Source organism: Heterostelium album, assembly GCF_000004825.1.
Source record: "Heterostelium album PN500 unplaced genomic scaffold PPL_scaffold8, whole genome shotgun sequence".
Classification (NCBI taxonomy): domain Eukaryota; phylum Evosea; class Eumycetozoa; order Acytosteliales; family Acytosteliaceae; genus Heterostelium; species Heterostelium album.
In genome coordinates, this window is record NW_008805070.1 from 2,200,826 (window position 1) to 2,227,525 (window position 26,700).

General features: G+C 32.2%; 11 protein-coding genes across 11 annotated transcripts; 7 read left to right on the top strand and 4 right to left on the bottom strand.

The window, feature by feature from the left end:
- Positions 1-306: 306 nt before the first annotated feature.
- PPL_08512 (uncharacterized protein) lies at positions 307-2,390 on the top strand (the record flags this gene model as incomplete). Its single annotated transcript, XM_020579326.1, has 6 exons — positions 307-367; positions 492-558; positions 632-945; positions 1,384-1,814; positions 1,882-2,022; positions 2,133-2,390. The coding sequence occupies 6 exons, from the start codon at positions 307-309 to the stop codon at positions 2,388-2,390; spliced, it is 1,272 nt and encodes a 423-aa protein (XP_020431165.1).
- A 921-nt stretch (positions 2,391-3,311) lies between these two features.
- PPL_08513 (uncharacterized protein) lies at positions 3,312-3,875 on the top strand (the record flags this gene model as incomplete). The annotated part of the gene is made up of 1 exon (XM_020579327.1): positions 3,312-3,875. One exon carries the CDS (start codon positions 3,312-3,314, stop codon positions 3,873-3,875), a length of 564 nt encoding a protein of 187 aa, XP_020431166.1.
- Positions 3,876-4,491: 616 nt separating this feature from the next.
- Positions 4,492-6,339, top strand: PPL_08514 (uncharacterized protein; the record flags this gene model as incomplete). Its single annotated transcript, XM_020579328.1, has 4 exons — positions 4,492-4,869; positions 4,949-5,443; positions 5,528-5,914; positions 5,989-6,339. The coding sequence occupies 4 exons, from the start codon at positions 4,492-4,494 to the stop codon at positions 6,337-6,339; spliced, it is 1,611 nt and encodes a 536-aa protein (XP_020431167.1).
- A 390-nt stretch (positions 6,340-6,729) lies between these two features.
- On the top strand, positions 6,730-8,478 carry PPL_08515 (RNA recognition motif-containing protein RRM; the record flags this gene model as incomplete). The annotated part of the gene is made up of 1 exon (XM_020579329.1): positions 6,730-8,478. One exon carries the CDS (start codon positions 6,730-6,732, stop codon positions 8,476-8,478), a length of 1,749 nt encoding a protein of 582 aa, XP_020431168.1.
- Positions 8,479-8,996: 518 nt separating this feature from the next.
- PPL_08516 (nucleoside deaminase) lies at positions 8,997-10,001 on the top strand (the record flags this gene model as incomplete). Its single annotated transcript, XM_020579330.1, has 4 exons — positions 8,997-9,181; positions 9,271-9,446; positions 9,565-9,593; positions 9,651-10,001. The coding sequence occupies 4 exons, from the start codon at positions 8,997-8,999 to the stop codon at positions 9,999-10,001; spliced, it is 741 nt and encodes a 246-aa protein (XP_020431169.1).
- Positions 10,002-10,075: 74 nt separating this feature from the next.
- PPL_08517 (uncharacterized protein) lies at positions 10,076-12,184 on the top strand (the record flags this gene model as incomplete). Its single annotated transcript, XM_020579331.1, has 3 exons — positions 10,076-10,087; positions 10,215-11,867; positions 12,011-12,184. The coding sequence occupies 3 exons, from the start codon at positions 10,076-10,078 to the stop codon at positions 12,182-12,184; spliced, it is 1,839 nt and encodes a 612-aa protein (XP_020431170.1).
- Positions 12,185-12,411: 227 nt separating this feature from the next.
- rsmA (Ras family protein) lies at positions 12,412-13,154 on the bottom strand (the record flags this gene model as incomplete). The annotated part of the gene is made up of 2 exons (XM_020579332.1): positions 12,412-12,879; positions 13,020-13,154. 2 exons carry the CDS (start codon positions 13,152-13,154, stop codon positions 12,412-12,414), a joined length of 603 nt encoding a protein of 200 aa, XP_020431171.1.
- A 1,488-nt stretch (positions 13,155-14,642) lies between these two features.
- Positions 14,643-21,438, bottom strand: PPL_08519 (RhoGAP domain-containing protein; the record flags this gene model as incomplete). Its single annotated transcript, XM_020579333.1, has 9 exons — positions 14,643-16,616; positions 16,686-16,757; positions 16,822-16,917; positions 16,985-17,215; positions 17,723-17,866; positions 17,972-19,924; positions 20,001-20,038; positions 20,108-20,817; positions 20,897-21,438. 9 exons carry the CDS (start codon positions 21,436-21,438, stop codon positions 14,643-14,645), a joined length of 5,760 nt encoding a protein of 1,919 aa, XP_020431172.1.
- Positions 21,439-21,695: 257 nt separating this feature from the next.
- Positions 21,696-23,037, top strand: PPL_08520 (uncharacterized protein; the record flags this gene model as incomplete). The annotated part of the gene is made up of 4 exons (XM_020579334.1): positions 21,696-21,785; positions 21,873-22,270; positions 22,339-22,828; positions 22,912-23,037. 4 exons carry the CDS (start codon positions 21,696-21,698, stop codon positions 23,035-23,037), a joined length of 1,104 nt encoding a protein of 367 aa, XP_020431173.1.
- An 86-nt stretch (positions 23,038-23,123) lies between these two features.
- crtA (calreticulin) lies at positions 23,124-24,492 on the bottom strand (the record flags this gene model as incomplete). The annotated part of the gene is made up of 2 exons (XM_020579335.1): positions 23,124-24,292; positions 24,405-24,492. The coding sequence occupies 2 exons, from the start codon at positions 24,490-24,492 to the stop codon at positions 23,124-23,126; spliced, it is 1,257 nt and encodes a 418-aa protein (XP_020431174.1).
- A 378-nt stretch (positions 24,493-24,870) lies between these two features.
- CSN1 (COP9 signalosome complex subunit 1) lies at positions 24,871-26,453 on the bottom strand (the record flags this gene model as incomplete). The annotated part of the gene is made up of 3 exons (XM_020579336.1): positions 24,871-25,314; positions 25,401-25,601; positions 25,731-26,453. The coding sequence occupies 3 exons, from the start codon at positions 26,451-26,453 to the stop codon at positions 24,871-24,873; spliced, it is 1,368 nt and encodes a 455-aa protein (XP_020431175.1).
- Between the last annotated feature and the right edge of the window lie 247 nt (positions 26,454-26,700).

A 26,700-nucleotide genomic window follows, 5' to 3' on the forward strand; every position in this document is an offset into this window, starting at 1 on the left:
CGATTCGATATCTATCTGTGTGTGTGTTTGAGTGCAACCAACATTAATCAATTGTAAAAAAATTTTAAAGATTTCGTTTTTTTTTTTCACCATTTTGGTGATTTTTTTTAAATTCTAATTTATTTTTTTTTTTTCATTTCAAACATCAATTGAGTGGTGTCACCGAATTAATAAACAGTGAACTTACAATAAACTAGTCACCTGTTCAATTTAAATATAATAATAAATACGTGTAATATAGCTGTAAATAGAATAGATATTATATTATTAAAAATTAAAAATAGATAGATTAAGATATTTTAAAAAATGTTTGGTTATGTAATTTCTGGTAGACCTGTTCAACCAAGTGTAACTCAACTTCAACCTGGTAATTATTGATAGTGACTATTATTATTATTATTACTACTACTATTATAATCATTTAAAAATGATTTTTAATTTATCTGAGTTGTTCTACTGACCCTGTTTCCTAATGATATATATATGTATAGGTAAATTCTTTTTTCAAATTGATGATGCTACCAATGTACATAATTTCGCTGTTTTTTTAACTGAGCAGTAAGTAATAATATTATATTATGTTATGAAGAAAGAATAGTTATTAACTAATGCTTGTACTATTGAATATTAGAAACTTCCCAGCAGGATATGGAGCAGCTATTTACTTATCATATACACCGTTTCAAGATTGGAAATATTTAGGATTTATAAACAGTTTGAAACCATCGGCATTCTTTTCGATTCTGCAAGAGGGCGATATGACGATGATCGATCAATCGAAATCGGTTGCACAAGTCGGAATATCTATAGAGACAGAGGCAGAGATCAACGCTAAACAAAAGACGAATGCAGCATCCGACAATACAACATTCAAAGCTATCGATTTCAAACAATACGCATTCAAAATGTGTCACAACTTTGTAAACTACGTACTTTCATTCGCCGGTACGAACGGAGCTCCACCCAACATGGTACCTACGACAACAGTCGACAGGTGGTACGAAAACTTTCAAAAGAAACTACAAAACGATATATTATTTTGGAAAAATAATTGAATTACCTTTTAATGTATATAATATAATATGGTATAATATAATATGATATAAATAAAATTAACTCTTTTTATCTTTTCTGAAAAATAAAATAAAATAAAATGACAAATTAATTACCACAAAATCACTTTGAACAACCAATCAATCGATCACCTACCACCTGCTAAATTTGATCAAAAAAAAAAATTTTTAACTTTTTTATTTTTTTAAATATCAATCATTTCATTGAAATTGTTAAACTATAGTTAATAGTTTTGTTTGTTTAGTTTCAAGTTTTATTATAAATAGTAGTATTAGCAGTAGTTATTAAAGATTGATTAATCTATGTCAGTATCACAACAACAACAACAACAGCAAGAGTTACCTCCAGGAACAAAGTTATTAAAGAATGGCGTGGCTGTAAATGGTTGGGTGGTAACAACCTCGAAGAAACCAATATTGAATTCAACGGAGAAAGAAGAATGGGAGAGAGAGTTACAGCTGAATGAGTTACCAGAGATGGTATTCGGTAATAACTATGTCAGTGTAGCGAGAGAGGACAATTCATTCTCTATTGTATTCAACACACATGATGCACTGTCGCTCTGTAAGAAGACAGCCGATCAGACAATCAAAGTGGCTGCCTCTGCGCGTTGGCAAGCTATCAATCAAGGTACATTCACAGGTCCACTCGAGAAATCTTTCGAATGGACATTCACCACACCTTACAATGGATCAGTACTCAAAGACGGTCATATTTATACTATGACAAACAGACCACAAGTAAGCATCATTATATCATTAAAAAGAAAAATAAGATATCTAATCATTCATTCATTCATATTTAAAGAGTATATTTGAAACAACGACAACAGAACAAATTGATATAGAGAAATTAAAACGACCAGATCCAATCTTATTCTATGACGATGTTATACTTTTTGAAGATGAATTGGCAGACAATGGTATTTCAATGTTAAGTGTTAAAGTTGTAAGTTTTGAAATGTTTAATATATATATTATTTCATTATACGATGGTTAATCAATTGCTTTTTTTTTTTTGTTTAAAATATCATAAAAAAAATATTAATAATATTAAAGAGAGCGATGCCAACAGGTATATTTGTATTACAAAGATTCTTTTTGAGGGTTGACGATGTATTGCTACGATGTTATGATACCAGATTATATTTGGAGTTTGGTAATAGTTATTTCCTGATGGAGTCGATGCTGAAAGAAGCCAACTACGACCTGTTGAAACCGATCTTTGACCGTGATCCAACATTTGTTTCAAATGTCAATATGATCGTTCAACAACTTCCCATCAAATCTTTAACTGTCGAAAAAATTAAATTTTAATATTAATAATAATGAGGTCATAATAAAATAATATTTAATTTTAATTTATTATTGTTAATTGTTTTTTTTTCTTAATAAATTCAAAAACAATAACAAACCCACTTTTTTAACTGTTAATTTTATTTTTAATTTTTTCAAATAAAATCACTGCGCTGTATAAAATTGTTTATCCAAATTTGAAAGATAATTGGTGACACACTAAGATTGTGAGTGGTGTGAGTGTGTGAGTGTGTGTGTTATATGGTAACACAAAGAAGGAGATTATATGAGTTTATATGTGTACTTTGGCCAATATCTTTATATTTTTGAATATATATATTTTTTGATTGTTTCTCTCACACACACTCACCAAATCATTTTTAATTTTAATTTAAATTTATCTAATATAGATACTTAAAAAGTAGATGATCAATGCTCACAAATATAGTTCATTTTTAATGAGTATTGGCATTACATTCAAAACATTAAAAAAAAATAACACACACTCACACTATCAATCAATTATACTCCCAACCCACACACAGTTCATGCATATTTTGAATTTATTTGTAAACACCTATTTTATATTTATTTTAAATTAATTTTTTTTCATTCTATTAATTAATTTTCAGTTTCAAATTTGCACTAGTACGCTACTGGTTTTTTTTACAACATCAATCAAACATTTAACCTTCACTCATTCAGATCAATCAACAAAAAAAAATTATATTTTAAATCTATACTTGTTGTTGTTGTATTTATTTTTTAATATTATATTCCATTTGTAGTAACATCAAACTATTTGTTGTATATTTTATTTATTAATAGCAATCAAATATTATTTTTTTTCATTCCAAATAAATTTATTTCTAGAAATTATTATTATTCTAATTATTATTATTTAAAAACAACAAATTTTATTTAAAAAAAAAAAATAACAAAATGGAAACTGTAAATCAAGATGAAGTTGTTGTTGCTGTTCCAGTCACTAGTGAAGAAAATTTGGAAGTGAACGGTGCTGATAGTTTACCTCAAAATGAATTGGATACCAATCCAGAAAAACAAGAGGAACCATCGGAAACAACAAATCCAGAACAACAACAAAAAGAGGAAACTACAACCAATGAAGTAGCCAACCAAACCGAAGAATCTGTCAATAATACCGATGCACCAGCAGTACTTGCAGAAAACAATGATTCACCTGTAGACCAAGAAGAGGAGGAGGAGGAAGAAGGAGAGAATCAAAAGAAAGATAATCAACCACAAACAAAACAAGAAGAACAACCATCTCTAACATCAGAACCATCATCAAAACTAGAGGATCCTTTGTTCAAGAAACATGGAGAACCAACAACAACTGTTAATCCAGAACCAAGTGAACAAGCCATTGATGAATGCCACACCAGTAAAAGAGCAATAGAAGAAGAAACACAAGAAAAAGAGGATTCACATATCAATGTTAAGAGAAGAACAACCGTTACAGATAGTGTCGCAATTGCACTTTAAAGTAGTTTTTTATTAAATTTAAAAAAAAAAAAAATCAACAAAAATCAAAAAAAAAAAACAATCAACAAGTAATCACACGCGATACTATATATATATTTAATTTAAATAAAAAAGGAATATTCAAATTTATATTTATGTAATAAAGAATACTATTTTTTTTTTTTTTTTTTGGAAACTAGTTTGAATTCAATTATTATTAAATGTTTTTTTTTAAATTAAAAATAAGCAATTATTTGACTTTCAGATGGAATAAGAATTAATATTACTTACGTTTATATATAATTTGAATCAACTTTTTCTTTTCTATTATTTAAGTGGATAATTCATTAGACACATTACTGAATTCCAGTATCTTGATTTTTAAAAAAAAAAAAAAAACAAAAAATTAAAAATAAACTTTTAAAAAAAAAATGTGGGTGTTCTGGAAAGAAAGGGTCAGGCTATTTTAAAAATAATTAATTAAAAATATTGTAAAAAAAAAACTATTTATTTATAAAAATAATAATAATAATTAATTTTGTAATATTAAAAACAGTAACAATAAAAATAGTATTTAGAAACTTATATATATATTTATTTTTTGTATATTTATATTGGCTATATATATATATGAAAAATGACAACATTAATACCAGCTATTGTGGTTGAAGGATTCATCAGTTCAGGTAAATCAACATTTGTTCATCAGTTGCTACAAGAGAAGAAACGATACGCTCTGATATTCGATAGCGATGTTCTACCACAAACGATTCTCTATGGCTTTGAAGATGCAAAGGTGTTGCGTGAGGACGTCGCCATCGAAATGATGGGCGGTAGCTGCGTTTGCTGTACACTCGACGTGCAAAACATAGAGAGTGATGTACTCACAAGATTCAAAGAGAATGAACCATCGCCATTCGACTATATCATATTCGTCAGTAACTCTTTTGAATCTAGTTTCCTCGCAGAGCTACTCTCCTGCATTGATGAAGGACCATTAGCAACCCTAGCAACTGTAAGTAGTAGTAGTAGTGAGTGAATTAGTTTGTTTAAAGTAAACTAATTACAACTAAATATATATATATACTATATAGAAAATCAACTTATTGAATATTGTTTGTTTGTTGGATTGTGCTTCGGCGTTGGTCAATTTGAAATCTACACAACTTCTGAATGAAAGATTCAAGAGTGAGTTTGAAGATGTTTGTATTGTTAGTCCAGATTCTCATACACATGATGGTGCATGTTGCCATCCTTCTACTACTTCTACCTCTACCAATAATAATACAGTTGTTGGTCATCAACCGAATCAAACAGCATCACAATTTCTAAGTGTACCATTAACACCCGCAGCATTGGCAGCATCCAACTCCTCACTTGCAGGTTCAAACACATCACTCTCGGGATCGAGAAAGAAAACCGTTTGTTGTCCCGATCAAGGTGAAGTGAACTGTTGTCAAAACCTACAAAGACAACAACAACAAGCTGCTGCTGCTGCTGCTGCCAATGACAACAGCAACAAAGAATCATCATCAGATAAATTAGTTAAAAAAGGTGATAAACCAGTTTCATCTTTAGTTTTTGATCAAGTATGTATTATAATGGATTGTTTTAGTTTAGATTAGATTAGTTTACTAATATTATCTTTTTTTTTTTTTTTTTTTTTTTTTCAGTTAACATGTGCATCTATTATCATTCTAAATAAGATTGATTTGGTTGAAGAAGATGAGGTTGAATTCCTATCGAGTTTAGTCAAATTGATCAATCCAAATGTAAAAGTATTAAAGACAGAGTTGGCAAAAGTCAATGTTATCAGTGAACTCTTTGGTGAACCATCGATGAGTGTTAGCAACTATCAACCAGTAGAGAAGAAGATGAGCGGTGTATTTATCACTCATTTCTATCAACGTGTACCATTCCACCCAGAGCGACTCTTTAAATTCATATTTGCCGACGCCCAAGCCAAGAAAATCAATAGCAAAACACTCAGTTCAATTCTCTATCTCAATGGTTTCATTTGGTTGGCAACTGATATGAAAATGAATTATTCATTTGAAGTTGTAAGTAAAATAGTTTGTTAGTTAGTTAATTATAAATGAATATATTATTAACTATTTTTTTTTTTATTAAATAGAATGCAGGATATGAATTATTTACATATGGAAATCAATTTTACTCTACGATGAGTGAAAATGAATGGCCAATTGATCCAGCAGTAAAAGAGAGTATCGATAGAGATATTAAGTTGTTCAAGTATCAAGATAGAAAGAGCGAGATCTCAATTGTCGGTGTGGAGTCTAAATCAATGACACAAGCCAAATTCATTGAGCAACTCTCAAAGTGTCTATTGACAGAACAAGAACTATCACTAGGTCCAAATCAATGGGAATCCACTTTTATTAATCCATTTATCGCTATTTTACCAAAAGAAGATGATGAAGATCAAGAAGAAGAAGAAGAAGAAGAAGAAACAACACAAAATTAATTAAAAAAAAACAAAAAACAAAACAAATAATAATTTTATAAATAATAATAATTGTTTTTTTTTTTTTTCCAAGTCAGTTGGTTGTACCAAAATCAATAGATTTTCAGATCGACAACGAATTGCAATAAAATTAAAAAAATCCTCCCAAAAATTGATGAGCAAACAAACAAGTGTCTTTTTTTTTTTTTTTTTGATATTTTTTTTTAAAAGTTTTTTTTTAAAATAAAAAAGTTATAAATTGATATTTTAAATTATATATATATATTTTTAAATTAATTTTATTTATATTTCCCTTTTTTAATTATTATTATTTGTTATTTTTTATTATTAAAAATAGTTAAAAAGTAAAATAATTTATTCTTTTTTTTTTTTTTAATAATAATAATAATAATGGATAATAGTAATAATAATAGTAATAGTAGTAGTAATGGTGGCCAAAATGAAAAAGTGATTGTTGTTAGTTGTTGTGGAGGAGGTAGTGTTGTTAGAGACCTAAATAATGCACCGATAGCCACCATCGTAACACAGAGTAGTTGTTGTGGTCCAGAATGTAATTGTTTGGCTAAACAACAATTTCAGTTATTACAGCAACAACAGTTACAACAGCAACAACAACAGCTACAGAAACTAAAGACATCATCACCAAAATTAGAATCGGAGAGGGACAGTAATAGATATCAATATAATAGTAATGATAATGAAGATGACCATAATCATGACAATGAAAATGACAATGACAATGAAAATGAGGATCAGAGAAGCAGTAGAGATAGTAGTAGTAGCAGTAGCAGTAACGGTAGAAATAAAAATACAACTGGTAATAGTAACTCTTCTACACCTCCACTACAACAAACTCAACAACAACAACAACAACAGACAAAAAGTTGTTGTGCAAACTGTTGTAAAGAAGGACGTAACAATGGAAGAGCTTGTCTATGTCAAGTACCCTCGAACCAGAGAAGAGGTAAACTAGGTGAAAATGGTTGTGTAGCTTGTGGTTGTAATGGTTGTCATCCACAAGATTTAGAAGATCAAAAGAATAATAAATTAAATAACAACAACAATAACAATAGTAATAGTAATAGTAAACAAAGAACACAACAACCAAGTGATAATGATAGCAGTGTAACTCTTAAGAATGGATGTTGTAAACCATGTATGAAAGCATTCAGTGAAAATGGAAAAGCTTGTCTATGTCAAGTGCCATCGTCGGTGAGAAAGGGTGTGTTGCCAGACGGTGGATGTAAGATTTGCAAGTGTAGAGGTTGTCATCCCGAAGAGATAGTACCTAGAAAACATCATAGTAATCAACATCATCATCAACAACAAATGCAAAATCATCATCACAATAGCAATAATAATCATCATCAACAACAACAACAACAACAACTACCACCTTCACATCATATGTTTAAACAACTACACAATCAACACCCGATGGCAATGGACGATGCCATCTTTTTCCCATATCCAATGTTTCCGCCTTATCCACTGGCGGCAGCAGCAGCAGCGGCAGCAGCATATAGCTCGAGAATCAGAGCAGAGGGAATACTACCGTATCCATTGCCACATCACCAACTTGGCGCGACAGAGTATGATTTGCCGCCAGCGTATCCTCATCGATGGGAAGACCCAGACAATCATTTTTATCAAGACGAACACGAAGATGGCTACAGACGATCGAGAAGACCGAGCGGCGGACCACCTACCAATAGAGATCACACAAAAACACCGTACGACAGAAAACAAAACAATGGCAGAGCATCAGAATATCATAGTGGTGGTGTATCAGAGAAACAACAACAATCATCAAGGTACAGTAACGGTAGTAGTTACAGAAACAATAGTTTAGATCGTGAGAAGGATAGAGACAGAGATTTCGATAGGGACAGAAATAGAGAGCGTGATAGAGATAGAGATCGTGATCGTGATAGAGACAGAGATAGCGATAGAGAAAGAAATAGTAGCAGCGGCCCACGTGATAGAGATCTAGACCGTGACAGAGTAAGAGAAAGAAACAGCAGCAGCGGCAGCAATCATCGAGGGGAAAGAGGAGATCGTGACAGAGATATTGATAGAGAAAGAGACTTTGATAATAGATCTAGGAATAACAACGAGTATTGGTATAATAGATTATAATAATTAAGTTTATTTGTTTAAAAATTCAATAAAATATAATGTAAAAAAAAAAAACATCAAACCAATCAGCTCGTCGCATCTAAGATGGGTAATATGATTTATCATTTTGAAACAAAAACAAAACATAAAAAAAAATTCAATCTCTCTCTATGCCTCTCGAACATCTTAATTAAACGAACGAATCATGATTTTTGAAAATTAAAATCTCGTGCAAATTTATGTTCATGATATTGATTGAATAGACACCGTTTTTTTTTCATATTCTTTGCAGATTGTGTGTGCTGAAACCAAACTCAAGTTCAAATTTATTTTAATTTAATAAAAAAAAAAGGTAACTTTTGTATGGGTTAGGTTGTCAAATTTCCAAATGTTATCAAATGAATGATTATAATAATCAAGATTTCTTATTCAAATCCCTCATCAGAATTAGTATAAATAAGACTTGCAAGTAAAGAAAAGAATCACTTCAAAAAGTATTTACTCGTCTTCAATATTATTATTGTTATTTTCAAAATAAAATGAAATATTTATTACTTGCAGTTGTTATTCTTTGTATCACTTTGGTTCAAGGTCAAACCAATACACCATGTACTCCAGAGGTTGGATATTCTCCATGTCCACGTTGTGTTTACAGAACTCAAGATGCCAGAGATGAGTGTTATATGAGAATAGCACTTGCATTTGGTGTTACATTGAACAGAGAGTAAATATCAAATTTAATTAATCTATTGTAGTTTTTAAATTAATTATTATATTCTTATTTACCGATTTATTTATAACTTGTAACAATAGACGTCCATATGGTGCAATCATTGTTAATCATGTTAGCAACAACATCTCTTGCTATGGTGTTAATTCTGGTAATGATAACGTCCTCAGTCACGGAGAAATAGCTGCTTTTAATAATTGTACTAAATTGTACCCAAGTCCAACCGGAAATGATCGTACAAATCCAGGTATTAACTGGGGTATGTATAAAAAAATTAAACTAAAGTGAACAAATTCAATGTATTATCTATAAAATGATAGATATATGTTGTTTATATGCAATATATCATTAACTTACTCTATTTTTCTTAATTCTAGCAAATCATACATTATATACCTCTGCTGAGGTAAGTAAATCGATAAGATTTTGAAACCAGTACATAAATACTAATTAACCTATTTAGCCATGTCCAATGTGCGCAGCTGCTTCTGTATGGAGAGGTCTTGGCCGTATGGTATATGGAACAGATATTCCAACACTTGCCCGTATTGGTTCGAAGCAAATTACCATTAGAACCAGAGAGATTTACAGTAACAGTATCTTGTCTCTCTTTAAGACTGGTGCTCAAGGTGTCCAAGGTTCCAACTATGTTCCACTATTGAAAGAGTCTGTTTTGAAAGAAGAATGTGACAGAGCCTTCTACACTGCTTTTGGTTATGCATACCCACCAGTTGGTTACAAAGCCTGTGAAGATGTCTTTGCTAACGAGTACGGACAATGTGGTCATGATCATGGTTATGGTTTCAATCAATAAACCAAAAATTAAAAGAATAAAAGTTATCTAGTATTTATTCAAATTTCCCTGTATCATATTACAACTTAAAATTAATGCAAATACTTGTAAATAAAAAAAATTATATTGAACGAAAATGGTTCCCAAATTTTTTATTTTTTTTTTCTCTGTAACTAAATGGATCTTGTGCTTCTAAATTTAATTAGAATCTCTTTTTGTTTAAAAAAATTATAGTGGTTGGTCAAATTTTCTTATGTTTTTAAATGGAACATTTTTATTTTATTAGACAAAACTCGGGGTTGTGATTATATTTATTCATTTTCTTTCAGTGCAATTGCTGTTGTACAGTACATACTCATAAATAGTTATTACAAAATGATGAAAGGACTTTCACTTGTAGATAAATTGCTTCCTTTATGGATACTATTGTTTATGACAGCTGGTATCCTAATTGGTTACTATGTACCATCGGTAGAAGATGCATTCTCTCGATCCACTCTAGCTAGTGTTTCACTTCCAATCGCAGTTGGGTTACTCTTGATGATGTATCCTGTGTTTTGTCGTATACACTATGAGAAGTTGGCAAGCAAGTTTGTCAAAGACAGAAGCTTCTTTATCAGACAAATCGGTGTGTCTTTGGTGGTCAATTGGATCGTTGCACCTTTGGTGATGGTCGCAATTGCCTGGGCGACACTACCAGACCTCGTTCACTACAGAAGCGGTGTCATCTTGGTTGGTGTAGCGCGTTGCATTGCAATGGTTCTCATTTGGAATCATCTTGCGAAAGGAAACGATGAGTTTTGCGCGCTGGTTGTTGCCATTAACTCTGTCATCCAAATGTTCTTCTATGGTCCATTAAGTTACTTCTTTGTTGTTATTCTTGGAGGTGGCAGCAATATTCACATCAACATGTGGACTGTTATACGTAGTGTCTTAATCTATATGGGCATTCCATTGGTTGCTGGTATCCTAACTCGTTTCAGCTTCAAGCGGTTCGCATGGTATGAGCGATACTATCTACCTGAAGTCGGTAGGATGTCACTACTTGCATTACTCTATGTTATCATTGTTATGTTTGCTATTCAGGGTCGCCAGATCATCGATAACATTGGTGAGGTTATAAGAACTTCAGTGCCGCTGCTCATCTACTTTATGGTAATGTTTACTTCGATCTTTGTCTACTGCTACAAGACTCAGGTTCCCTATGAAATTGCTGTACCACAATCATTCACAGCCGCCTCGAACAACTTTGAATTGGCAATTGCAGTTGCTGTTGGAACGTATGGTATTCAATCGAAGGAAGCACTCGCAGCAACCATTGGTCCTCTCATTGAGGTTCCAGTTTTAGTTGCTCTAGTCTACGTCGCTCTCTTTATTCAGAAGCGTTGGTATCACAAGATTAAAAAATCTAGCGAAAATGGTAATCAGTTGGAGGAAACTGTACAGCAACAAGTGTTTCAACAACCTGATAAAGAGGAAAATGTCAGGTGTTGCCTTGATAATAATGAGTGCTGTGATATTCCATCAATTCCACCAAAGGAATCGATACTGAGAAATAGAAAGAAAATCATATTTGCCTGTGTTCATAATGCCGGTAGATCACAGATGGCAGCTACATTCTTTAAACTTCACAACCGTCACACTGACACTGTCGGTGTATCGGCAGGTACTAATCCAGCGGACCATGTCCATCCTGTTGTGCAAGAGACCATGTCAGAGCTTGGCATCGACCTTTCCAGCAATGTACCTAAAAAGTTAACAAAAGAGTTGGCAACTGAGTCATGTATGATTGTCACAATGGGTTGTGAAGAACAGTGTCCCTATGTACTAGGTGTTAAAATAGTAGACTGGCATATTGAAGATCCAAAGAATAAACCAGCAGACCAAGTGAGACTCATTCGTGACGACATTGAAAATCGAATCAAGGAATTTGTCAAAAAACCGTGTTGCTAAAAAAAACAATTTTGGAAAGATTTAATAAATACTTTATTTATTTTGTATACTATCAAAGAAATGATATAGTCCACTAGAATAATGTCAGAGAACATATCAATGACAAGAAGAGGATGAAAACAATTGCCGTTACCCTTTGTATTTCAAAAGTTTCACTACTTTATCATCCAATGAATTGGCTCGTTGTTAAAAATTGGTGGAACATCGTCAATAACTACTTGAAACAAATTCATTATCTCAACTACAAATAAGAAGTTCATTTTTTCATCATCAAATTCAAAGAAACTCTCAACATACAGTTCAAACTTTTATTAATAAATTGTAAAAATAGACAAATTAAATTACAAAATTAATTTTATTATACATATTTTTTTGTTGAATTTTACATCAAGGTTGGATGGATTCAATTTAAATGGAAACGATAGATATTATTATTATTATTTAATTTTCTATATATTATTATTATTATTGTTATATATTATTCATAATTATATTTTGATATTTCTTTTAATACTAAATCCATACAATCTTTAACATTTGTATTTGTTTTTGCGCTTGTTTCTATAAACGGACAATGAAACTCATCGGCCAATGCTTTACCCTCTGACGCTGGAACCTGCCTGTCCTTCTCCATGTCACATTTGTTGCCAACGATGATCATTGGTATATTCTCTGAATCTTTTGCCCACAAAATCTTTTCTCGCAAATCTTTTAGTCTTTGGAAACTCTCCTTTGATGTGATACTGTAGATACAAATAAAACCTTCACCAACTCTGATCGATTTATCTTGAACACCCGACGCATACTCCTCCTGACCAGCAGTATCTAGAATCTCCAGAGTAATCTCTTTGCCATCGATCTGATAATCTTTTTTATATGCATCCTCTACCGTTGGATCATAGTCCGTTACAAATCTATCTGAAACAAATCTAATACTTATACTTGTCTAAAAGTTGAGAAAAAAATAAATGGTTTGTTAGTCAAGTTCAGTCATAAAGGAGAATAAATAAAAACTATTTTCATAAAAATAAAACTATAAATAATAAAAAAATAAAAAAAAAAGATTATAATTATATTATTATTTACTTTTCCAACACCACCTTGTCCTAACATGACAAGTTTATATTGTTTTCCTTGAACAAATCCGATTGGTTCTTTTTTGACATCCGCTCCGATTTCGACTTTTGTAACTTTTTTTTTCTTTGAAGCATTATTTCCCATATTTACTAACTCTGTTGGTTTTTACTATAGATAGTTATGTCTGTTTTATAAAAATATTATAATTAAAAAAATGTAAAATGATACAAAATATATAATGGTATTTGATATTGATGTGATAAATGCAACTCCAATTTAATAATCACTTGTGATAAAAAAATAAATATAAATTGGTGTCCTTTTGAATAACTAAAATTAATTAATTGATTGATTATATTATATTATTGTTTCTTGTTGGGTCCTTTTTTTTTTTTTTTTTTTTTTTGAGAGGAATAGTTAAAGAATGGTATGATGCGTTTGTTTGTTGGTTTGATTGTTTCCCTTTTTGTTTGCTGTTAAAGAGTTGGATAAATTAGATTAGATTGTGTATCCGGAAATTTAGTCAAGAGATTTTGAAATCAACAACCAAAAATTTGATTATGTTTTGGTAAATGAATGTTGACCAGAAATGAATATGGTTTTTTGTTTTGTTTTTTGAACAAATAGAAAACTATGTTTGGAGGATGAGGAACAACAAAAAAATATATATAAAAGTAATAAATATTTATAACATTAATAAAATATATGTGTAGTAATACAGATGGAAAAGATTCAAAAATGGGGAGTGAAAATGCAATTGAATTGATTAAATGGTTTTGATGATGATGATGATAATAGTGATGATGGATAATTTATTATTACATTACTATTTTGCAACCACACACCACACTTCTCGCATTCACTCACACACACATACATATATAGAGAGAGCAAAGCAAAGTTGTAATAAAATAATAATTATTATATTAAATATTTGTAAAGGATGAATGAAGAGTGTGTTACTAACATTATTACTATTATTCTATTATTATGTGGATTTATTTTTTTTATTGTTATTATTATTTTAATGTATAAAGGTAAACTTGCTCCAAAAAGATATAATAGTATAGTTTATTTTTATTTTTTGTGGTATAGTGGGTGTGTGAGAGCTATACGTAGTAATAAACTTGATTGCAGCTTTTAAATGCAAAGTGCCGAGAGATCACCTGTTTGTTTTTCTATATCATAACACACACAAAATAGTCTATATATGTATTTATTTAAAATGTGACTGTGACTATTGATGAAAATGGTAGTGTTTATATGTAGTATATCGTATTGATTGTTGTTGTTGTTATTGTTATTGTTGTTGTCGCTGTTTATCTATTTGAAGACATACAATAAGCTTAGCTTCCCTTCACTCACTCCTAATACTATATTTATCTTTATATCTGGTATCAAAAAAACAAAAAAAAAAATTAAAAATTAAAAATTAATTAAATATTTGACCAAAAAAATAAACATAAGATTGCAATTTTTTGAAAAAAAAAAACCAAAACAAAATAAAAAAAAGAATTTGATAAATTGCTTGTATTAAATAATTTAACTATTGTATATTTGGCATAAAATTAGCATTATTATTATTATAATGAAAGATTAGATTACATTGTTTTGTTGTTGTTTTTTTTTGTTCTACCATTCTATTAGATCTATATCTTCTTCTTTGGTCAGAGGTTGTTTCATATTATTGTTTGAATTCTCGAAATAAAAAGAGTCATCCAGTAGACTGTATTTGGCGGTAGTACCATCGGGAGATGTCAATACGGTGGTTCCTGAAGGTATTTTAATGGCTTGTGGTCGTTTACGGAATGATGATGATGAACTGTTTTTTGGAGGCAACGTTGGTGGTGTTTGTGATGGCAATGTTGCCAATGGAGGTGGTGCATCGAATAACATTGTGTTTGATGTAGAAGTTGTTGCCGATGATGTTGCATTTAATGGTTGTTTTGGTGGTGGTTTAGTTGGAAGTGCAGGTAAAACTGGTGTAGCACCTATAAACATTGATCTTCTATTGTTAAATGTTGTTTTAGAATCACTGTTGTTGCTCTCCGCTGTTGTGCTATTGCTGTTGTAGTTGTTGTTTGTTTGTTGTTGATGATTGAGTGCTGGATTTGATGATGGTAATAATTGTGAAGTGGAGCTTGATAAACGTTTGGGTGGTAGTGCAGGTGGCGACATTGGTGGACTTGAGTTGTTGTTAGTGTGTTGAGGTAAGGGTAGTTGTGAGGTGGATGATGATAAACTATTGAGTTTGACAAGTGAAGGCTTGGCAGGTAATGCTGGTGGAGCTATTCCTCCGACACTTCTTCGCCAGTCTTGTGGAGAACTACTCTGTTGTGGTGTTTGCGGTAATATTACACTCTGTCTATTTAATCTGTTAAAGGTTTTCGGTGTTGGTGAGGGTGATGATGATGGTGATGGTGTTGAAGAAGATGATGGTGAAGCTGGTGTTGAAGAAGATGTGACTGTTGTTGCTGTTGCTGTTGCTGTTGCTACTAATGATTCTAAAGAGTCTGAATTTGGATAGAGTGTTGCAAAGTGTCTAATCATATATTCAACGGTGGCATTTGCTTCTGTAATGGACTCCATATCCAGTTGTAGGGGATACAAGATGTTTGGTGCTAATACTACAGCGAGATTGCTCGATGTCATTTTGTTTTCTTTGGAATTCGATGTAATGTTGCTGAGCATCTTTAAGAGTAGCTGGAAGAGTGTACGGTTACACTGTGGAAGCTTCGATAATGTTGCTGCTAGTTGAGAGATTATTTTGGCGTGGTCTGGTGTATCTTCATTGATTGACTCGACAACTGGAGTTACCAATGGTCTAAATAACTCGTAGGTGAGCAATGGTGTTGGTAACTCTCTAAAGAACGATTTAATAAGTGCACAAACCAAGTGAGGATCGTCAACATTATCAAAGTTGGTCATATTTCCATTGTTGATCGCCAGTTTTGCTTCGTTAAGATGCTTTTGATTCGGTGAAACTCTAAATAAACCTTCAACACCCAGATGTCCATTGAGAAATTGGATCGCCTTTACTATGATTGCTGGTATAATATCGCCATCTCTACTTTGTAATGATTCCAAAGAAATTCCAAACATCTTATTGTTGTTATTGATATTGTTATTTGGTTGTGTTTGATTTGCTGATGAACCATTGACACTCAGCTCTGGACTGGCCAAAGCAGATGGCTGTTGTGCAGAGTTGGCAAAGGTAGAAGGTGATTGATAAGCAGAGATCTCTTGTCTCTTCTTTTTCTTTTCAGTTGCAGATTGGCGAATCTTTGCGCAGGTTTGTCGTTGTCTTTCGATGTTTGGAAGAATCTCTCTGACTATTTCCAAACCTTTTGAGAAGTAGGTCTCGTACACCTTTATATAGTCATACACAGTATCTATACTTTCAACAGTGATCTTATCGATAATATCTTCAAAAATATATAGAGACTCCACAGCGACATCTGAGAATTGTTGAGTCGATACCTGAAGATCTTGTTCAGACTCTGTCAATTTCTCTGGAGGAATATTATTCTTTTTTCTCAAATTCTTATAAGCTTCTGTGGAGGCATCGAATGAAACTCTAAATTTATCATATCTTGCTTTTGCAACCTGAATTAAGAATATTAGTTATCATTAAAAATTTTAATAAGGATAAATTAAAATCAAAAAAATATTTACAGCTGCATCTTTCAAGTCATTCTTTAAATAATCTTGCCATTTACTGTTCAATGTGTCATTAATACCAATATCCTAAAATAATAAAATAATATTAGATAAATTGATATTTAAATTGTTTAAATATAAGTTTATTTACCAATTTAGATCTTGTCATTTCAAATTGATTATGCATATCACCAAGAATTGTAAGTGTTGGACCTAAAATAGCTGCTGATGAAGATGTATGTATTTCCTAAAAATGTAAAGGAGTTTAGTTTATGAATGATAAGATGAAGATGAAAAGAACTGAAAATGATTACCTCTTGTAATAATTGTGTTCCAGACTCTGTGAAACAATCGGCCAATGATGTATTGTCATTGATCAACACTTGATGTGCTTTCGATTGTCTTACCAATCTCGTTGTTAGTTCCTTTAAACTATTTCTAATTTCATCGATAGATTTCGTTTTGATCTTGTAATCAGGCAACTCTGTAAGAGAATCTCTCTTTCCAATCTTTTCTCTCACCGAGACCTTTGCTTCACCATATGCCTTATTAAATTTTTTCATTTAATAACTCTATCTATCTAAATATTATCTAATCTATTTCTTTGTTTGTTTGTACTTTTTTATATCTTTAATTAATTAATAAGAATTGATAAATATAAAAATAATAACCCCAAAAAGTTGCAAAAGATCTTGTTTCGATTTGATGACATTTTATTGGTGTTTTGGCTTTTTTTTTTTTGTTTTTTTTGATGGTGGCCAAAACAAAAAATCAATTTCCTCCATGATGTGATATGGGAATGGGTTTTTTGGATAATGTTGATCAGTTTTGCAAAGACATCTTTGCTGTTTTGGTCATTAAAATTTGATTGTTATAATTTTATTTTTTTATGCTGATATTTTTTTTTAAAATACTTTGGACCATTAAATATGATGTAATAGAGTAATTTGTGGGGCTTTGTTTATAATAATAATTATTACACACAATAGAATTTTCAATATAGAGATAAGAAATGTAAAAAAATAAAATAATGTTGTTTTTTGTTTAATCACAAAAATATGTTTACTAGTTTTTTTGGTTGTTTCAAAAATTATTTCATCATCATCTATTTGAATATCATCATCTTCATTGAAATCAACAACAGAACTTTCTTCATCATAGGTATCATCATAATGACTGTCAGAGTGAATCGATGACTAATAATAATAATGATATAATAATAGATATAAACCAAAAAAGTTAATAAGAGAATTTAAACAATGAACTTAATATAAATTATATTTTTCGGTTTTAAAACTTACCAAAGAATGTAAATCATCGGTATCTTTTGATTGAGTTTCATTTTGCAATTGTTGTTGTTGTTGTTGACTCTTTAGTTGTACTCTTTGATGTTGTTTTTGTTGTAACAAATTCAACTGTTTGAGGACAAGCTGCTGTTGTTGCAGTCGTTTTTGATGCTGTAGGAGAAACTGTCTTTGTTGATATAGTTTTTTGTAGATTTCCTCTACATTACGAGCTCCTCCACCACCATTGGTAGCACCATTAATATTGCTATTGCTATTACTATTACTATTACTGTTGATGATACTAGTGATGTTGGTATTTGTAGAGTTTGAGTTGGATGTGCTGTTTAACTTTGAGTTGGTTGAATCTGATGCAAAAGAAGTCTCTCTACTTTGGTCAGGTGGTATATATGGTTTACCTTTTTTAACCTGTGTATACTGTGCACCTCTTTTTGATGGTGTTTCTAATGGTGTCGATTTAAGTGGAGTCTTAATTATACTAATATTATTGTTATTGCTACTGCTATTATTATTGGTACGCTTGTTGCGTTGGTTATGATAGTAATTAATTTGTTGTTGCGATGGTTGATAGTGATATTGATGATTATAATAGTTTGGTTGTTGTTGTTGTTGTGGTTGTGGTGGTGGTTGTTGTGATGGTTGCTGTTGTTGTGGTTGTGGTGTATTATACATTGTAGTCACTTGTTGTTGTTGCTGCTGTTGATATTGTCTTGTTTGCTGTTGCTGTTGTTGTTGCAACTGAAGTGATTGTAGTCTCTGGAGGAACTCTTGTTGATCGGAATTCAAATGATCGTTATACTGTGTAGAGTGTTGTCGAGGTTGGTGGTTGTGGTGGTGTAATGTAGTTGGTGTGCTTTGAACGGAGGGAGATGAATGTTGGCGAGGGGTGGTGCCACCAACAGTTGGAACGGTATTAACATTTCCACCACCACTGGTGGCAGATGTATGTGTGGTCGAAAGAATCTGAACAGTGTTGCAGACGGCATCGTACAACTTGGTCCATTGGAAATGAGTGCTCAATCCGTTGAGTTGTTCAATGATCATCGTTAGATAGTAGATATCGAATGACGAGTGGTTCTCAATGAACTTGAATGTCTCCAACAGTAGATTCTTGCAGTCAACATGCCAGTTGATCGATGCTGCAGATTGTTGTTGTTGCTGCTGTTGTTGGAAATGTTGCTGATAAAGATCTGCATGATCTACAGGCTGCTGCTGTTGTTGTTGTTGCATTACTACTGGTTGAACACGTGATACTTGTTGTTGAGAGATAGTTTGTGGTTGTTGTGGTAGTTGTGGTTGATAGTTTATCTTTGGTGTAGAGGGATAGTTTTGTGGTTGCATTATTTGTTGTGGAATAAGAATCTGTTGTGATAGTGGTGGTGGTGGTTGTATAATTTGTTGTTGTTGTTGTTGTTGTTGTTGTTGTTGGTTCTGTTGTAGATGTTGCTGCTGTTGTTGTTGTTGCATTAACAAACTATTGGGTGAAACCAAGTTTCTATTTGGTGAATCCATTCTTGGTAGTTGTTGACTGTTAACCAAATTATTGATATAACTTGACATTGGTAGTTGTTGAAGGAAATCATCATCGAGTACAGTTGGTTCATCATCGACTTGGTCACCAACATCAACAATATCGGCAATGGTATTCAAGACGATTGGTTCTTTCTTCTTTTTCTTTTTCAAATGTCCAACTGGGTGATGATGATGAATCTCTGGTTTTAAACCATTATTATTGTTGTTTTTGTTGTTGTTGTTGATGATGATATTGTTATTACTGGTGACATTGTCATTAACACCAGGGAAGTTTCTCTTCCAAACTTGAAAACTGTCGTCATCTTCACTGTCACTATACTCTACAACGGAATGTGGATATCTATTCTTTTGTAAATGTTTCAATTTACTATCAATATTGGCTAACAACTTCTTTCTTGATATCAATCTATCACTTGTCTAGTTATATATTAATAGTAAAATAGTTAGAATTCGGTTATACTCAAATAAATGAAATAAAAGTGTTAATATTTACATCTTCTTGATTAACATTCTGAAGAGATGGTGAAGTTACTAACAAAAAAAAACAACAAGGTAATTAGTTATTATAATATTAAAATCTGGATATGATAAATTAGTTACATTTTGAATTTGCTTTTGGTAACCAATAGATTCCTTCTCTGAGATCATCTTCTTCGTTTGTCTTGTTGTATGATTCAACCTCGTGGTCAAGCTCTTCATCCAAATCATTAACAAGCTCACCATTATCATCTTGAGTTTCACCCTCTTCATCGTCATCCTCACCCTCTTCCTCTTCTTCATCAACTTCTTCCAATGCTTGATCATCTTCATCGAGTTGATTATCATCGATATCGTAGAATACAGGTTGACCCTCTTCATCAAAGTAGAGAGTATGTTGTCCTGCTATCAACTCGCTCAATCTACGTTCATAGTCAGCATCGACATCTTCTTCTTCTTCTTCTTCTTCATCGTCGACTTGATCGTCTTCGTCATACTCCTCAGTGTCATCATAGACCATATTTCTCTTTACACCTCTAAAGTGAGTGTGACTAGCATAGAATCTATCTGTGTCTTCTTCTTCTTCCTCTCCATCTCCATCTCCATCATCGTCATCTTCAACATCGTCTTCATCATCACCATCGTCGTCATGCTCTCCTTCATTATCCTCCTCTTCCTCCTCGAGAGCAGAGTCACCTATTTGATCATCTTCTTCTTCGTCATCGTCTTCATCTGGATCGGTAGCGAACTGATCTAAATCTAAATTACCAGACCAATTTGATTTCATAACATTTTCAATCAAACTCGATATTTTATTTAACTTTTTCTTTGACCTACAAATATTGTATTTGAATTTAATATTATATTAATATTATAAATTTAAATAAATGGTTAAATAATATATATATTTACGTTCTAAGCTGACTTAATTCATTTTTAATATGACTCATCGCCAAAGATAATTCTTTAACATTCACTTGACCATTAGACTGTTGAACTGAATTGTTATTTGTAGATATTGTTATTTTCTCTAGTTGTTGTTCTACTTTATATAAATCTTGATCAGTTTGATTATTATTATTATTATTATTATTATTATTATTATTATTATTATTACCATCGGTTGATGATGTTGCTGTTGATGTAGAAGTTGTAGAAGTAGTAGTTGTTGAAGTTGTGCTTGTAGTTGAAGTTCCAGTTGCAACATTTACTTTATCATCTATACCAACTGTATTAAGATCACTTGACGGTTGGTTATCCAATGTTACAGTTGTTGTTGTTGTTGTCGTTGTTGGTGTATCAACCACTGTTGTTATTGTCGGTGATGCCGATGTTGATGATGATGATGTAACAACAACATTTTCAACATTCTCAGTCTCATTGTTATTTTTATCTTCTATAGTTCCTTTTTCAGGTATATCTGATGATTGTTGTTGGTGCTGCTGATCAGCCATTATATGTAATTATATATCTAAATTATATAATAAAATATAAAAATAACAGCAAAAACTTAATAAATGATTAATTTTGATTTTCTAAGTATCACTGTTTTTGTTTTGCAAAAAAATCAAATTTTTATTTTATTTCTTTTTTTTAATTTCTTCAACAACAACCAGTTTAAAGGTGTTTTGTTGTTGTTGTTGTTTGAAAAGTTAAGATTAAGATTAAAATATTAATATTAATAATAATAGTTGATAATTAATAATTAATAATGGCAGAACCAACAACCAATGGTAAAATTATTTTGAAAACGACGCTAGGTGATATTGAAGTTGAATTATGGTCAAAAGAAGCACCGAAAGCATGTAGGAACTTTGTGCAGTTGTGTCTGGAGAATTACTACGATGGTTGCTTGTTCCATAGGGTGGTGAAGAACTTTATCGTTCAGACGGGTGATCCTACTGGAACTGGTGAAGGCGGTGAGTCGGTGTATGGCGGCGAGCCTTTCAAAGACGAGTATCACTCGAGACTTAGATTCAGTAGAAGAGGTATGCTCGGAATGGCATCGGCATCGCCAGACTCGAACCAATCGCAATTCTTCATCACACTGGACGCTGCAGAGTCTCTCACAAAAAAACATACTCTCTTTGGTAAGATCGTCGGTGACACCATCTTTAATATCCTAAAGGTCAACGAGATCGAATTGGATGAAAACGAGCGACCTCTATTCCCACCGAAAATCATTACAACCGATGTTGTCTATAATCCATTCGATGATATCGAACCAAGACAAAAGAAAACAACACAATCCACAACCAATACAAAGAAAAAGAAAGCAATACCAAAGTATGTTTTACAAAACAAAATTGACTTAATAGAATTTCAACTAATAATATTATGAATGAATGATATAGAAATTTAGGATTATTATCATTTGGAGATGAAGAACCACAAGATGAAATAGTTACAAAGAAATCAAACAACAACAACAACAATAATAATGAATCAAATAAAACTCAACAAAAACATTCAACTACAACAACAACAACCACCACCACTACTACAAAAAAAGAAATAACATCATCACTACCCAGTGATTCAAAGTCATTTGAAGAGAGAATGAGAGAATCAATTAAACAAAAAAGTAATCAATTGAAAAGAGATAGAGAAGATGAAAATCAAACAACTCTTGATAACAATAACAATGATAATAAAAAAGAAGATGATAATAAAGATGAAGAATCAGTAAAAGTAATTATAAAACCATCAACAAAAGAAATAACAGTTCAACCACCAAAAGAAAAAAAGAAAAAGATTGTTGGTAGCCTTAGTTTTAAAAAGACAACAAAAAGAGGTGATGATCCAATTGCCCCGCCCAGAGTAAAGAAACAACAAGATTCTCATGTAGGTTAAACTTTTTCATACCACACAAATTGTGTATAAACTAATCATTCATTTGTTATTAACATAACAATCTATTCTGTTAGGTTTTAGAAAAATTAAATAGTTTTAAGAAATCCTTAGCAAAGAAAACAGAGAATGAAGATGATGATTGGAAAACACATAAGCTCGTTTTTAGCCATGATCCTTCCGGTCAAGATCATTACATGTAGAAATAAAAATGATGATAATAATAAAAACAACTTTGTTAATTTATATATTATATAATTATATTTTATTTTATTCTTATTTTATTTATTTAGAGTTCGTCGTGAACGTCGGCCTTGGCTTTCTTGGAGTTTGAGCTGACCTTGACCTCTGGGGTGGTTGAGGTGACGACTGGCTCTTCGACATCAGAGTCGGTGACTGGCTCTGGCTTCTTCTCAGCCTCAGCCTTCTTCTTTTCCTCTTCAGCCTTCTTGGCTTCGATATCTTCGAACATCTTCTTTTCGGCGGCTTGGTTCTTCTCGAAGTGCTCTTCGGAGAACTTCTTGGCTTCTTCGGCGGAATCGCAAACGATGATGTTATCAAAGATGGTACCAGACTTGACTTGCCACAATTCGAAACCAACGGAACCGATGTTCTTGTAGGCGTAGATGTTGGCGTCTTCCTTGAACTCTGGGTTGTCGATCATTGGGTGTTCCCATTCTCCCTTGTAAGCTGGGTTGGGGATCTTCTTGGCCTTCCAGGCACCCTTGTATTCTGGGTTGGCGATGGTTGGGGCTTCCCATTCTCCGTCGTCTTCATCGTTCCAGTCCTCTGGCTTGGCAGCTTCTGGGTCGACAATGGTGGCTGGGGTGGTGTCCCAATCGGCTGGCTTGACATCCTCTGGATCGTCGATGGTCTTAACATCAACCCAGTCGGCTGGCTTGGATTGGTTTGGATCCTTGATTTGCTTTGGTGGCAAGAAATCGTAGTCCTCCAACAATGAACCGGATTGGACTTCGACGTTGTCGATCAAGACAGCGTAGGTGTTGTCTGGCTTGAGGATCAAAGTGTATTGGTGAGACAATTGGTCGGTTTCGACCTTGATGTCACGCTTGACCAAGTGGTTCTTTCCGTTGTAGTTGAAGATCAAGTGGGTACGCTTGGAGGCACCACAGATATCTGGACCAAACATAATGAAGTATTCAGAGTCACCACCAAAGTTTTCTTGGTCGAGAGTGTCTGGCAACAACTTGATGTAAGCACCACCACAGTCCAACTTTTGTTCGTGCTTGACGGTGAATTGTAAAACTAAATCCTTACCTTCGTTGGAGAAGGCTGGGAACTTGGAGGAGATGGCATAGAAACGGGCATCTGGTGAGGTTTGGATACCCTTGTCATCCTTGGCATCACCATACCACTTACCAGCGGTGTGAACAAACTTACCGGCAGTACCGTCATCTTGACGCCACTTTGAGGAAACCCATCTTGAAGTATAATCATCTAGTTAATTAAAAAAAAAAAAGATAAAAAGGAAAAAAAAAAAAAAAGAAATTTATAATTTTCATTAATATTCATTATCTATTAATATATATTTTGATTTAATAATACATACCTCCAAAAGTCTCTTCAAAGTGAACTTTGGCGGCGGACAAACCAACCAACAAGGCCAATAATAAAACTAAAGCTGTAGTAGATTTCATCTTTATTTTTATATATATTTTATTTTAATATACAACAACAAAATGAAAAAATTTATCCGGATCAAACTAAATAGAAGTTGTCAGTGAGTCATTTGTTTTTTTTTTAAAAATTGAAAAAAAATTTTAAAAAAATTATATTTTTGATGACAAGGCAGAGAAAATTGTAGGTCAATCAATGATAAAAAAAAAAAAATATCACACACAATTTTTTTTTTTTTTTACAAACACAAATTTTTATTTTTATTTTGGTTTTTTTTTTTGTTTTTCATTCCAACGATGATCACACAATGACCAATGAACAAAATTTAAATTTAAATTAATAAGTTTTTTTTTTTAATTAAAAAAATATATATTGGTTTTTTCTTATTTTGTTTGTTTTTATCTATGTTGTTGGTTGAATTGAGCCATTTGCATCATTAACATTGGATCAAAGAATTTGTCTTCTTTACGTTGATTTGGGTTGGCGCTGTTGGTTACCAAATTGTTGTTGAGCATATTTAAACGGAGCAATGAGTCGTTGGCGTTCGATTGGAATTCACGACCGACCTGCAACGACTTTTCAAAGGTGACACTACGTTGGTCGGTCTTTCTGGCGTAGAGACGTTTGTTGTGAGAGTCGATTCTGGCAGAGATAGAGTCATCCATAATAAGCTTACTGATCTCCTTCTCCAACGATTGCACATTGGTATTGAATGCAACTGCCATCGTATTGAGATCGATCGAGGAGAACGGTGAGAAGTATTGAATCAACGACTTTGATCTAATCTTTGAATAAAGTTTATCGATATGATCATGAAGATGAATATCTAATTGTAATGTTGGCTAAACATTAAAAAAAGAAAAAAAAAAAAAAATAATTAATATATTATATAATTGTTAATTGATTAAAAAATAATAATAATATTTACTCTAAGTTTCTCAAGATAATTCAAACATGAACTATATTTACTGTTATAAAAGTCATTGATAAGTTCACGAATCTCTGGTACCAATTCTAAATAGTTTCTAAAGACTGGATGATCAATGACCTTCTTTTTCAATTCAGCTCTATCAAATGTTGCCAATGCACATAAACCACCATAAACTGCAATATCTTGTGGTGAAATCATCTAAATTAAATAATAATAATAATAATAATAATAATAATAATAATAATAATAATAATAATTAGTTAATAAAATAAAATTGATTTGATTGTTGATTATTATTATCATTATTATAAATATACAATAACATACATCTGAAAGATTTCCAGAATTATCAAATGGAGCTTCAATGAATTTTTTAGCGGCCATGTTGTATTTACCGGTTTCAAGATTTGAAAGACCCATGGCAGAACGAAGTTTGGCAAGAGATACTTGGTCGAGATCGGAGGTTTGTTCGGCTTTGGTTACGTAGTTGATTACGTGGATAAAGTTACCCATGTCGACACCGGTACGAATGATGTTGAAACACATTGTGAGAATCTGTTTGGAGGTGGTACAGTAGTCACGTGTACGCACGTAGCACTTGAGTGCGTTGGGGAAGTCACCCATACGATAGTAGTGGTCACCGAGCTCGTTGTGTGCAATACGGATCGCATCTTTCACCATGTTGGACTTGGCTGCGTTGAGATCTTGCTCGAGTTTCTCCAGTTGCTGCGCGTTACGCTTGTTGGTGGAATCGACCCACTGGAAGTCCGGTTTGAGACTGGTGATCTTTGAGATGAGATGACCATAGAGCTCAACGTTCTGACCAGACTTTATCTCGCGTTGCGCACGATCGATTGCCTCTGCTTCAAAGTCACCAGAGACCTCACCGATGAACATCAAACGATGTATCTTTGTAAATCCAGTATATCCACTGATATAATTGTCGAGATCGAAAACATTCGATGAAACACTGGTCTTTTGTACACTTGAACCAGTGGTGGTAGTCGATCCTGATTCAACCATCATATCTTCATCATTATCTATATTCATTGTTTTTTTTTATTTATTATTTATCTTTTTTAAAATCTACAACAAAAACAACAACAAACTGAAAATTAACAACTATATATAATATATATAAATATATCTACAAGATATAAATGAACTATTAATACAATAAACAAAAAAATAATAAAAAATTTAATAATTAACAAGAATTTGATCAATTTATTGCACCAACTTCAAATTCTTAAAATTTTTTTAATTTTCAAATCAAACTAGTTTTTGATTTTTTTTT